General features: G+C 47.5%; 5 protein-coding genes across 5 annotated transcripts; 3 read left to right on the top strand and 2 right to left on the bottom strand.

The window, feature by feature from the left end:
- Window positions 1-1912: 1912 nt before the first annotated feature.
- Window positions 1913-3654, top strand: HOO65_060365 (Sporulation protein RMD1; the record flags this gene model as incomplete). Its single annotated transcript, XM_071003818.1, has 3 exons — window positions 1913-3109; window positions 3157-3508; window positions 3578-3654. 3 exons carry the CDS (start codon window positions 1913-1915, stop codon window positions 3652-3654), a joined length of 1626 nt encoding a protein of 541 aa, XP_070857715.1.
- A 434-nt stretch (window positions 3655-4088) lies between these two features.
- Window positions 4089-5274, bottom strand: HOO65_060364 (hmg box protein; the record flags this gene model as incomplete). The annotated part of the gene is made up of 2 exons (XM_071003942.1): window positions 4089-4778; window positions 4966-5274. 2 exons carry the CDS (start codon window positions 5272-5274, stop codon window positions 4089-4091), a joined length of 999 nt encoding a protein of 332 aa, XP_070857714.1.
- Window positions 5275-6202: 928 nt separating this feature from the next.
- Window positions 6203-7663, top strand: HOO65_060363 (saccharopine dehydrogenase; the record flags this gene model as incomplete). The annotated part of the gene is made up of 5 exons (XM_071003884.1): window positions 6203-6251; window positions 6296-6472; window positions 6531-6960; window positions 7012-7430; window positions 7497-7663. 5 exons carry the CDS (start codon window positions 6203-6205, stop codon window positions 7661-7663), a joined length of 1242 nt encoding a protein of 413 aa, XP_070857713.1.
- A 291-nt stretch (window positions 7664-7954) lies between these two features.
- Window positions 7955-9848, bottom strand: HOO65_060362 (putative T-complex protein 1 subunit theta; the record flags this gene model as incomplete). The annotated part of the gene is made up of 3 exons (XM_071003789.1): window positions 7955-7972; window positions 8043-9609; window positions 9790-9848. 3 exons carry the CDS (start codon window positions 9846-9848, stop codon window positions 7955-7957), a joined length of 1644 nt encoding a protein of 547 aa, XP_070857712.1.
- A 522-nt stretch (window positions 9849-10370) lies between these two features.
- HOO65_060361 (60S ribosomal eL43 domain-containing protein) lies at window positions 10371-11339 on the top strand (the record flags this gene model as incomplete). Its single annotated transcript, XM_071003998.1, has 3 exons — window positions 10371-10409; window positions 10523-10533; window positions 10904-11339. The coding sequence occupies 3 exons, from the start codon at window positions 10371-10373 to the stop codon at window positions 11337-11339; spliced, it is 486 nt and encodes a 161-aa protein (XP_070857711.1).
- Between the last annotated feature and the right edge of the window lie 1257 nt (window positions 11340-12596).

The following is a 12596-nucleotide window of genomic DNA, read 5'->3' as shown; positions in this document are numbered from 1 at the left end:
CAAGCTAGCGGATCTAGATACTACCGCCAAAACACGACGACAACTACCCCCATCTCAGTACTCAGACCGTCTACCGCTATTTTCCTAGGCAGTTCGATACTCTAGCAAACATAGAAACGCAGGAGGCTTTTAATTTGCTCAAAAATAGAGCAATGCGCAGCGCAAATCGCTATAGATAATGCATCCTAGATTTGGACTGTCTTACCGCAGGACCCTAATGCTAACCTATGCTTGATATTTGAGAGTGTTACTGCTGCTACACATTTTTTGCAGTCCTTCAAAACTTGTGGACAAGCGTTTCAATTTGCTTTCTCTCTTAGCTTCGGCTTGATTCAGATTGGCTCTCCCCAGTCAGATCGCCGTCTCATTAAGCCATCCGTAGGGCTAGATATGGGGGCTCGTAGAAAAGCCTGCTGCCAAGCAACTTTGGCGCTGTTCTCACATGAGTAGAAGGGAAGGGGAGGCCATTTCTGGCGATGTCTCAAATGTTCTATAATGCTTTCTCCTACTACAGCATGTTAAATCTTGACATCGAAGTCCTTATTATCACTACAGCACCAATTGCCAAATGAGCTTGCGTAATTGTTATCACGGAAAGCCAAAGACAGGACCCACGAAGCCAATGGCCTTTTTACACTCCCCTTGTCCAAGCCATGGCGATGGTATTATCTCTTCCAAAGTGATAGATCGACATATAGCCAAGGTATTAGCCGATCCCCCCACAGAGCTGTGCATCTTCCGACTGAGAGATATGTTCCAACATTCACCTATAAAGAATCAAGTCAGGTGGAAGCGACTTCAGTCTATACAAAATGCGCTACTTGAAGATATTCATTCCAGAAAGTTTTGGATAAACCAGAGCCATCCATTAGATCAGGTCAAGGTGCATCCGAATCATAGCCTTTCGCTCGTATCAGACCGAATTTCTTCGATATCTGGCTAGCTGCAACTTCACACGGTTTACTTGTCGGCCGAGGGCGTAGCAATGAAAATAACTAGACATTGCCGATCCACGCCACGCCCATCTCAGGCATCCACGATTCAGATGGCATTTTTCAGGTTCGGGTCGTCCAACATACCAGTCACCATCTCACAGTTATCATGCCAACCTCCCCCCCCCCCCCCCCAATAGTTCAAGAGCTCTTTCCCCGTTTAATCGTAATTCATTCGGATGTGCTTGATGAGTTGCGGATTGCAGCGCGCAGTGTGGTAACCCAGATATCGGGTTACTCGGGATAATAAAAAGAATCACAAATTTTCTAAGGTGTTGAGTTTAGGCTCAGTGAGACGTAATCATCAGGTGCATTTAGGGAAAGAGCAAGAAAGAAACCCTACTTGCGTAGTTAGTTATTACAGAGCATAGAGTGGAACTTGTCGGCAGAACCCTATTAGTATGGTGCAACTAAACCGAGCAACTTCCTAAAGCAGCAGGAGGGAATATTGATTCTGTGCAGCAACGGCTTAATTGACGGAAGCAACTGCTAGGGTGGAGACACGGGTATTTATAGCTGAACTCCAAAGAAGCCAGTAAAAAGGCTGGGACGCCCTGCCGTATGAATTTATAAATTTTATCATGAAACTTTTTATTTATCTTTATTTTCTTTTTCCCTCAGATAAATTAAAAGTTTTATCGTAAACTACAAGATTTTGCACTCATCTTTCTTTTCTTCCGTGATTCTTCGTACTAGTTTTTGCTTTCTTGCCTTTGCTTTAGTACCCTCAAAATCCATTCGCAGGATTTATTCTTGTCGATCATCTCAATAATTGTTTCTATCGCATAAATATCCATAACACCCACAATCAACAGTCCCTAACCTTGTCCTCCCGTACATTGCCCCCCAGGGTTACATCTCTCTCGACTTCTCAACCCACGCCGCTCGACCCGACTGCCAGCTTCACAGCCTCTTTCAATATGAGCACCGACCCATCATCGGCCAGTGAGCGTAGTCCTCTGCTACACTCCCTCCAAAGCCCACCTTCGTCCCAGGATCCTCCACCATCATCCTCGTCGTCTCTGACAACCCCCGAAGCCAACATCGCCCCCCATCATTCCAGCAAACAAACCCGCACCGTCAGTTTCGACCCTAATCCTGTCACACGCACCTTTGAAGTCGAAGCTTTAGAACATCGCCGCCAGCGCCCACGCCCCTCCTCACAATCGCCACACGGTCTCGGCGGTGCGCCTGTCATGGCGGCGCTCAATCTCAACAGCAAACTTCGTCGCCGCAATAGCAGTACACCATCGGGCACTTCGCCGGCCTCCTCAGCTCTCGTACCACCAAGTGCTCCCGTTCCCAAGATTGGCCCACAACGCACGACCAAGAACGCGCAAAAACTCAAGATCTTGCCCAACCCCGAAGTTGACGATGGTGACCAGGACTACGAGAGCGGCAGAGACGTCTACTCACAGTACACTCGCATCAAAGACCCAACAGCCCGTCGTGATGCAGCGCGACTCGGCAAGGCCGATCGCAATAGACTGCCCCGTGTGACAGCCTACAGTACGGCCGAGCACTTCAATATGGAGTCTATCTTGCGTTTCCTCAAGGGCAAAAAAAAGCGAGGCGGCAACCCCAAGTTCTTTGACGAGTGCATATATTCCCCTTATTCATACACGCATCTGATAGATGAGGTCTCCTACTCCTCGACAACCGCTCATGGCCACGGCCCTGCCAACGACCACTATATACAACATCCCGATGACCCGGTACAGGCATACGAGCGTCGGCACAGCACAGGCAGCGATATGGACGGCAACTATAATCGTACCGACCTATTGAATCTTAGCCCAGAACATTGCGATGACTTGGCCATCGATGACACGCCAACGCTCGACACCAAAGTGCACACGCCCGAGGTCTTTGTCTTTGAGTATGGCGTTGTTGTCATATGGGGCATGTCGGAGATTGACGAAAAGCGCTTCTTGAAGGAAATAGCCAAGTTCGAGATCGACCCACGCAGCAAAGATGCTATACAACTAGAGCTATTCAATTTCTACTACACCAATGAGTACCAAGCACGCATATACAACGACTTCATTACGCTGCGCGACCGTCAAAACTACATGATCAAACTGGCCATCTCGCATGCGCTAGCGCAAAGTGTTCAAGTACGTACCAGGTCTCTGAGGATCGTGATGAAGCTAACCCCCTCTAGACGTCTCTTTTCGAAGACCTCGTGGGCCTTGCAATTGAAGAATGCAAAGATATTCCCTCCCAAATCGCCCTAACCGGCAAGATCGACCTATCGAGGAAACAAATAAACATGGCCATCGCCGACCTGTTCAACCTGCGCATTGGCATTCACCTGACCGGCTCTGTGCTTGACACGCCTGAGCTGTTTTGGACAGAGCCTCATCTTGAGCCAGTGTACCAGGCCGTTCGTGAGTACCTTGAGCTGGACCAACGCTTAAACGTTCTCACCGACAGGTTGGATGTTATTGCGGACCTACTAGCAGTTCTCAAGGAACAACTGTCCCACGGCCACGGCGAAATGCTAGAGTGGATTGGTATGTGTCCCTTTGCTAGTCTGCATACCGCCGTCTTGTTACACGTACTAACTAACTGTCGTGTCATAGTCATCATCCTTGTCGCCATGGAGGTGGTCGTGGCTACGATCAACATCATTGTTGATTTATATGTATCTCCAGAATAAGTATATAGCGGCACGGTCTATGCGCCTGTGTCTTGCCCGTGTCTTGCTCTTCCGGTTTGCTTTCGCTTCTTGATATCATGATCCTAGCTCTGCCATGCACTCGTCGTTTTTTTCTCTTTTTTTTTTTTACATACCCACATACAACATCGCAGAATTCAATCATTAAAATTCAAATTCTTACAGTGACAAGAACCAAAGAAAAGAAAAACACATTAAACAATCCCTTCACATAAAAACATGCCAAACAGACATCCCAATAGGTCTAGAAGAAGCACGGCCACGAAAGCAAATAAAGGGCCGGCGTTTAGAGACAAGAAAACAAAAAACAAAAAAAGAAAAGAGGAAAACACAAACTGAATAAATAAAGAGAAAATTCATCTTCCCCCCCCCCCCCCCGGACATTCGCCCAGGACACTTTCAAGAAAACGCCGTTCTTAGTCGTTCTTAGGCGACGCAGGGCGCGTATCCGGGCCGTCGGCCATCTCAACGTCCTCATCCTCATCTTCTGCAACATCAACCTCAGCCTCAGCTTCACCCTCGGATACCTTAGCCTCACTCTTAGACTCGGTATCTGCATCAATATCATCCACATCTGCATCAGCCTTAATGTCGGGTTTCTTAGTATCTTCGTCAGCCTCAGGGTCGGCATTTGCACCTTCCTTCTCCTTGTCGCCTTCGATAGCCTTTCCGTTTATTGACGCCGGCTTGCCTTGTTTCCCTCTAGCGGCGACACTTGTGCCAGATCCAGCAGCCTTGTGCTTTTTCTGGCCCTGATTCTTCTCGGCCTCCTTGAGAAGAAGCTCGTACTTCTCCTGGTAATCCTCGCGCAGCTCGTGGGGTAAGTCCTTCCAACCACGCTCTAGCTCATCCTCAATGTTGAAATCAGGCTTGTCGATGTTATCGGCTGTGAGGTTTTGTCGCATGGACGAGCAGTACACCTCAAAAGCATTGGCGGGAATAGATCCTAGGTCGGCATCGGTTTCGGCGTCAGGCTTGGTGCCGTTTGTCTTATTATCGGCTGTTGGAGATGCGGGTGCAGTGCCGTTTACTGCGGCCCCGGGGCCGTCATCAGCAATAGAGGGCTTGCGATGGCCACGCTTAAGGCGCAGGGGCTTTTCTTTAGGCTATAAGCAAAGAGAGAAAATAAATATGTCAGTACGCATAATTTGACAAACTAGATGAAGCAGTGATAGCTGGGCCAGTGCAGGAAAATGGCATTATTAGAAAGCTAGAGACAAGGGCGGAGAAAGGGCCGTGGAAATGTCTAAAAAGACTGCGCACCAAAACTTGAGGAGAGAAGTGTAGACGTACTGTCGGCGGTGGACTAGGGCTTCCATCTGAGTCCTCAACATTTGTACTCGTTCTCTTAGCCATCTGCTCCAACAGAAAAGCCCGTTCCAGACGCAGCTTCTCGACCTGGCGTTTAAGGCGAGCAAGGCGCAAACGGCCGCTATCGTTGACCTCTTCGATTTCGTTGGTGCGGTGCCGCAGATAGCGGCATTTTCGTCGGTATGCTTCCTCTACGGACGGCGGCAGCGGATGCGGGATGGCACCATTGCCTGAGGCCGAGGACTCGGTTAGAGCAGCGCCGACCGATGCTTTTTTGGTCCGCGGAGCCATTGCGCGATGTTTTTATGTGTGTGGAACGGAGAGTAGATGATGCGGAAAAATAGTTCGTGATGGGGCGGGATAGCGAAGAGCTTGTCGAACTAGACGAGTCGCGACTGGGCTGGTTTGTATTTTTAATCTAGCAAAGAACAAAGCTTTAAAGTCGAAGATGCGACGCGGCTTCGAGTTTTCGAGAGCAGTGGGATAAAAAAAAATAGATGGAAGACGAGCCGTGTCACGGAAATTCAAGTACCATAAAAGATTGAAGCCAGGAGCATTACTGTGCAAACGTGCAAGATTAAATAACGCTTTTAAACCATGAAAAAGACATGAAGCAAGCGACAAGTCAATTTTGCTTTAGAGTCTGTTACGAAAGAGAAAAAGAAAGAAAAAAAAAGGTATACAGCTAGGTCTTCGAACGCAGCAAGGAAAGATGAGAACAGCTCACAAGGCTGAAAAAGTTAAACAGGGAATTAACGTGAGTAGCTGGTGATAATTTCACAGTCAAAGCCTTGTGTTAATTTCCACCCACGTAAGCCTCAGTCTTGAAATTTGTTTTTTATAGTTCAGAGACGACTGGAACTGCCTAAATCACCAAGTTCTGTTCTTTCCTGTCTCCAAGCTGGATTCAGTTCCATAAGGTCTCTCTTATAACCCTATTTACTGCTGGCTCGCTCCTGAAACCCTAGCATCAGTCAGCCCGGCGCCTGCCCAAAACTACAGTCAAACCCGACGGCCTAAGACACTTCTTTTGTCTTCAATGCGCTCGATGTAGCAACGGAGCGGAGTTACCCAAAGCCTGTCACAGAGCTGAAAATTTTGCATATAAGAAAGCATCGTTTCTGGTATCTTTTGATGCCTTTTTTTCTACTGACTTTTTGGATTTTTTCACTATCTATTCTACTGTTTCTATAACTGAATCGCTACAAAGTTACATCTAATGACGTCTTACAAGGATCATAGCCGTCAATACGACGTTGTTTTGCTAGGTGCCACAGGTACACAAACCCTAAGCTGCCTGCTACCCTTATAGATATCACCTTTGTGCTAACCCTCGCTCTTCAAGGTTATACCGGTCGTTACACTTGCGAATACATCGTCAAAGAATTTCCCCCATACTTGAAATGGGCTATTGCTGGCCGCTCAGAACAGAAACTTCAGAAGCTTGCGAACTCCCTAAAGGAACTTGACAGTAGCAGGGAGTTGCCTGGTATGTGCTAATACGATGATTCTGGTGTTAGCACCACACTACTAATAATCAATTATAGCAATTGAGATTTATGACACCAACAACGAGGCTCTAGTCGCCCTGGTCCGCAAAGCTTTTATTGTTGTCACTTGTATTGGGCCGTACCATATCTACGGTGAGCCTATTTTCCGGGCTTGTGCTGAAAGTGGAACCCATTATGTTGATGTTTGCGGCGAGGTGGTACACACCAAAAAGATGTCGGACTTGTACTCCACTGATGCCTCTCAGAGCGGTGCCATAATGTTACCGCAGTGTGGCATTGAGTCTGCTCCTAGTGATATTTCCACATGGGCGTTGGCCCAAACACTTCAGCGCGAGCTCGGTGTCGCCACCGGACCCGTCACGATATCCTTAGAACTCCACGGTTCTCCGTCCGGTGGCACTTTAGCTACAGTCCTATCGATCCTTGATTCCTTCTCTATTGCAGATATCAAAAAGGCCTTTATGCCGTATGCTTGGTCACCACATAGTCGGCATAATCCGCCTGTAACTTCACAAAGCTGGTGGAGCCGACTGACTGGGCTACGTAAAGTCCCGGGTCTTGGCCTGTTGACAACATCCATAGCTGCTCGCACTGATTCTGCGTTGGTAGAGCGATCGTGGGGCTTGATGCAAGTCGTCCCATCGCTCAGGCCTTTTAACTATGGACCGGACTTTTCGTTTGATGAGTACTTCCGCCCGAGCGGCGCGCTACATGGTGTCATGGTTCATTTCCTTGCGGTTGCCATACAGGTCGTTATGGTTATTCCGCCGCTAAGAGCCTTATTGAGATCCCGCGTGACCCAACCAGGTGATGGACCAAGCAGAGAGCAGGCCAACAAAGAAACTGTAGAATACAGAGGAATTGCTATTCCATCGCCGGACACTACGGGAAAGAGAGCCTTTTCCCGTGTCAGATATACTGGCCCTATGTACTACTGTAAGAGCCTGTATTTATCTTGAATATGCAGCAGGTCGAGTACTAATTCGTCTAATATAACTCTAGTAACTGGCCTCCTCGCTATGGAGGCTGCCCGAGTCCTTCTTGAAGTCGACACCAAACTTGAGGGCGGAGTCTATACGCCAGCCTGCCTTGGAGACCATTACACCGCCCGCTTGGCTGACCATGGCTTTAAGCTTGAAACTAGTATTGTCAATACAGAGAGCTCGTAGCAGCCTACGAGTGTGAGATGATAAATTTCTAGCTTCCAATATGCGCTATGATAGTATTTGATTACAGCCAGAGAGAAAAAAGACCTACGTTTTATGAATGGGCCTAAATAAGTCAGACTTGCTCATGTTTAAAATAATATTTTTAAGGCGTCTCAGTCCCGTTATTCGCCAGTCCCAAAAAAAAAACAAAATATCGAGAGTTGAAAACAGCCAAATTCCAACTTAGTTGGCCATTAATTCATTAACATCATGCCGCCAGAGATCATTCGTTAGTATGGGGAGGCGATTTGACTAGTCTTCATCCCAGTTCTGTGCAAAGCCATTAGTTAGTTTCTGTGCTACGATTATTTATTACCTTGCGGTTTCTGTGAAAACTTACAGGGTTGGGAGCCGGCGGCTTCGGGCCGCCAGCCTGCTTGGCCACAATAATCTGATCAACGGACAGCACCGTCCGGACAGCCTCGGTAGCAAGCTTGATGGCATAGTGTTTGGTGATTAGAAGATCCAGAATGCCCTCGTCCTGTACATTCAGAGTGCCGTTCTTGTCATTGTTCTCAATATCGACACCAGTGTCCCAGTCTGCAGAATCGTAGTGGGCAGCGTACAGTCTGCTTAGAACCTCAGTAGCATCAAGGCCAGCACTCTCAGCTAGCGAGCGAGGGACCACTTCAAACGCCTCACCATACTTCTTGATAGCGTACTGTGGCAGGTTTGATGTCTTGTCCCCAAAAGCTTGTATCCGCTCAACGAGCTGGATCTCTGTAGCACCAGCACCTGGAACCAAACGAGCATCACGGGTGATGGCCTTGACAACATTGACACCGTCATCGACAGCACGTTCAACATCATCCAGGTGGTTCTGAGTGGCTCCTCTTAGCACAATGGTAGCCGTCCGAGTAACCTCGTCCTCCTGGCGGAAGACGGTCACACGGTCACCGCCAATCTCCATGGTTTCAACGATATCAATGTTACCCATTTCATCGGGCATAGGAGCGCCAAAGCGGGCCAGAGGTGAGGCGCCAGCTACACGGCAAATTCTCCGTAGTTCAAACTTGCTAAGAACACGGATAAGGAGAATTCCGTAGCGGTTAAGGTAGTGCAGAGCGATTTCGCCAACAGTAGAGCCGGCAATAACCACACGTACACCAACATCATGAAGTTCCTTGACAGCAGCCTCAAGTTGGGACTCTTCGCCCTTGGTAAAGTCCAGCATCTCTTGAGCATTCTTCAGCAGAACAGTTCCCTTGGTCTCAGTCTGACTGATGTCGATAGCGCAAGTGAAAACGGCCACCTTGGCCTTACTGGCCTTCTTAACGGAGCCAGCGGGCTCCTTAGGGAAGACCATACCCTTAACCACACGACTCTGGTTAAGACTACTGCCCATAATCTTGACGACTCTAATGTTATCCACGTTGAAATGAACCGGGTTCTTGGGAAGAACAGCTAAAACAGCCTCGGCAACAAGGTCACCAAGAAACTCCTCATTTCCAGTCTGCTTGCTCGCGATGACAGTGCGAAGGGCCTTGCTCAGCTCCTCCTGCGACTTCATATCGTTGACCTTATCGACAGCAAGCTTCTCAAGAGTCTCAAGGGCAAAGTTCTGAGCCATCTCATATCCAGAAACAATATCAGCAGTCTTCAAGCCCATGCGAAGCAGGTCCTCAGCCTTCTTGAGCATTTCGCCAGCCAGAATCATGACCAAGTTGGTACCATCACCCATCTCGGCCTCCTGTTGTTGAGAAGCCATAACAAGGAGTTTGGCACAGGGATGGACGACGTCAAGTTCCTTTAGGATGGTGGCGGCATCGGAGGTTAGGATCATCTTCTGTAAGTGGTTTATGACAATCTTGTTACGGCCAAAGGGACCAAGAGAGGTTTGGAGTGTGGAGGAAATCGAGCGGCAAGCTTCAATGTTGCGTAAAACGGCGCCATCTTCGTTGTCATAGCTATTAAGGGCAGAGGACAGAAAAAGTTAGTCTATGTATGGTACAAGATAAGGCCAAGCATGAATCAGCAGTCGGTAGTAAGTAGCTAACATCCAGTGACTCTCGGCCAGATTTACAACACTGCCGCAATGCATGACGGAAGCAAAGCAATTGGTATCTGGAAATCCAGCTCTCACTCACCTGTTATAACCCTGCTTGAACAAGCCCGCATTGGGCGCATTGGGAATGTTGAGAGACATGGTGAATATGTTTTCGCAATCAGAACTCCCTTATCAAGACAAACGTCACGAAGAGATGCCGTCAAATTATCTGCAATAGGAGCTTTGTCTATGTTCTTCCGTCGAAAGGCTACCATATGCCATTAGCCATCAACCCAAAAAATCTCCCTTGTTACCTGATGGAGGGGAACTAGCCAATTAGCGCGTGGTACGCGTGCCCCGCCATCAGCTCTCTGAGGTCCCCTGAGTTTCCAGCTAGGGTACCTTGGTTTAACCGCAATTTTAGCGACATAGACAACCAGACCCTTTTTATGGGACACATTTTAGGGACATGTCCATGGAGTCTAGAGTGATGACTGTTTATAACCCCACAATTTTAGAGACCCATCTGAGTCACGTGAGTGCCCTTGATTTTTGCGCACAACGGCTAAAATTATTGTGCGTTCTTGGAACCTTGGATATTTTCACTGTTGCAGAGATTCTCCTCTTCCGCATCTCAAAGACAATCAATCGTCAGTCTCCTCAACCAAATCACATATCAAAATGGCTAAGCGCACGAAGAAGGTCGGCGTTACCGGCAAGGTATGTTATCAATATCCAAGTGACGATGCTATCGTTCTGTTTAAACGACCGTTAAATCACTGAGTCTCCGATGCATTCATCATGAACAAGATTTACTAACACATCTTCTATAGTACGGTACCAGGTAAGAAAGGCTCCTCCCCAAAATCGAAAACTCGCGCGGGCTCCAATAAGTTCGAAAGGGAAAATGCAGTCTTGTCTCGTTGCTTCGGATTTATCGAAAACAGAATTCGACATCAATTACCCCAGCCATGATGCAGTCAACTTTAGACTCGACGACCTTGATTCCCCACACCTTATCGATGACACAACTTATTCATTCTGCCATGTATAGCAAGCAAGATGTTGGTGTATAGACAATCAAGCAACAGATTATCTTGCCCTGCTCGGACTTCCGACGACATCCATACGCAACCAAGACCAAGCACAACCATACTCTTTGCCAATTTTGGAGTCCCGCCCATCAAGACCCTAAATACTAACCCAACTGGTAGATACGGTTCCTCCCTCCGTAAGGTCGCCAAGAAGGCCGAAATCTCGCAGCATGCCCGCTACACCTGCGCTTTCTGCGGAAAGGATAACGTGAAGCGTCACTCCGTTGGTATCTGGAACTGCAAGTCTTGCAACAAGACTCTGGCTGGTGGTGCTTACACTCTGGCGTATGTTCTCTCTCTTCCCGAACTTCCTTGCCCCATCGCCACATTTGTGCTCACTGCTTGGGAAAGTCCCGAACGACGTCTCAGGTCTTCCAGTCCTTTTGGTGATGGAAGGCTGAAAACGGCGCCAGGATTTAGAGCATTCAGTGACGAGAATTTCCTTGTTTACTTTCATCACATGAAGCAAACTCAGACACTAACTATTGAATCTTTTCTCCCTCTACAGTACCCCCGCTGCCACCACCATGCGCTCGACCCTGCGTCGTCTGCGTGAGATTGCCGAGATTTAAACAGAACAATGCAAATAAAAATTCAAAATGGTCTTGTTCTTTCGGTATTCTAGTTTCTTTTTAGGCAAAAATTATGGGCATGATGCAAATGGCGACACTATCGTCAATGATCCAGGCATAACGTAACGGGTAGATTTTTTCTCTAGGTCAAAATTTATTCAGACTCTAGATCTTTTTTTCCACAAGATTTGGCTATGTGTATAAGCCCTTGATCTTTTTAACTTAAATTTCTGGGGTCTTTTTTTATCTTCGTTCTTGGGAGAGGTCGATCAAAGACAGGCTGTAAACCCCGTCTTTGAAAAAATCCTTGTCAGGCTATCTGTCTCTAGGGCTTTTGGCGAGGCCGACGCCAGTGTTGTCGGAAGAATTGTCTTGTCTCGCCTGTATCTGCCCGTATTTGTATCTATATCTGCCTACCTGTCTCTCTTGTTTATGCTTCTGGAAATGGGGCAATGAGAGGCGCGAATAATAGCGATACACGCACACGCACATCCCGGGCAAGCCAACATGAGACAGGTACTTGATGGCAATATCGGGTTTTGCGTAGTGATGATCTCCGTTATCAAGTAATAGGTAGCTGAAATACATACAAAAGGGAAGGTTTGACAATAGGAAATTAGGAAGAAAGTCGGCGTGGCTTTTTTGAAGTAGTTGATCTCTTCATATCTGTACCGGCGAGTGTAGCCTAGCTTCTTTTTTTATTTTCTCGTAATAGGTCATCAAAAAACGAACGGTAGCCCAAGAGAGCAAGCTTATTTCGTCTACAATAAGACCTTCTCGGGTTTTCCTTGTGATGTTGTCAGGGTCCGTGGCAGGACAATTAGTGCAATATAGGCTCAATATTTAACTCGGGTGGCACGTCCAGGAAGGGGGTTTTACCATGACCAAAAGAATGAGTATGCTTGGGCCAGGATAGAGAGAGAAGTGACATGTTATCATTGCACATATAAAAGAAAAAGAAGGGAAATGAACAGCACCCAGGCCAAAGTAAATCATAGGTGGTGCTGTCGAGCAATCAATAGTACTAGTATTACATGGACAAAACAGACCCGCTCCACCCTTCTCCTCTCTTCTTAAGTCTCATTTGGCCTTTTACCATCGCTTTTGTCATTGCTTGTGGTGGTTGATCAGGGCTTCTTTAGGTAGCAAAGACGCAGACAATGAAGCTTTTGGGAATGTTGCTTCGTCCAAAGGGTTTGTGTGGGCAATAGCAACGAAGTTTGATGATGGAAGACAGTAAC

The sequence above is a fragment of the Ceratocystis lukuohia genome (genome assembly GCF_044167205.1).
Source record: "Ceratocystis lukuohia strain C4212 chromosome Unknown Supercontig6_pilon, whole genome shotgun sequence".
NCBI lineage: Eukaryota > Fungi > Ascomycota > Sordariomycetes > Microascales > Ceratocystidaceae > Ceratocystis > Ceratocystis lukuohia.
The sequence above is the reverse complement of the archived record's forward strand: the minus strand, read 5'-3'. Positions and strand labels throughout refer to the sequence as shown.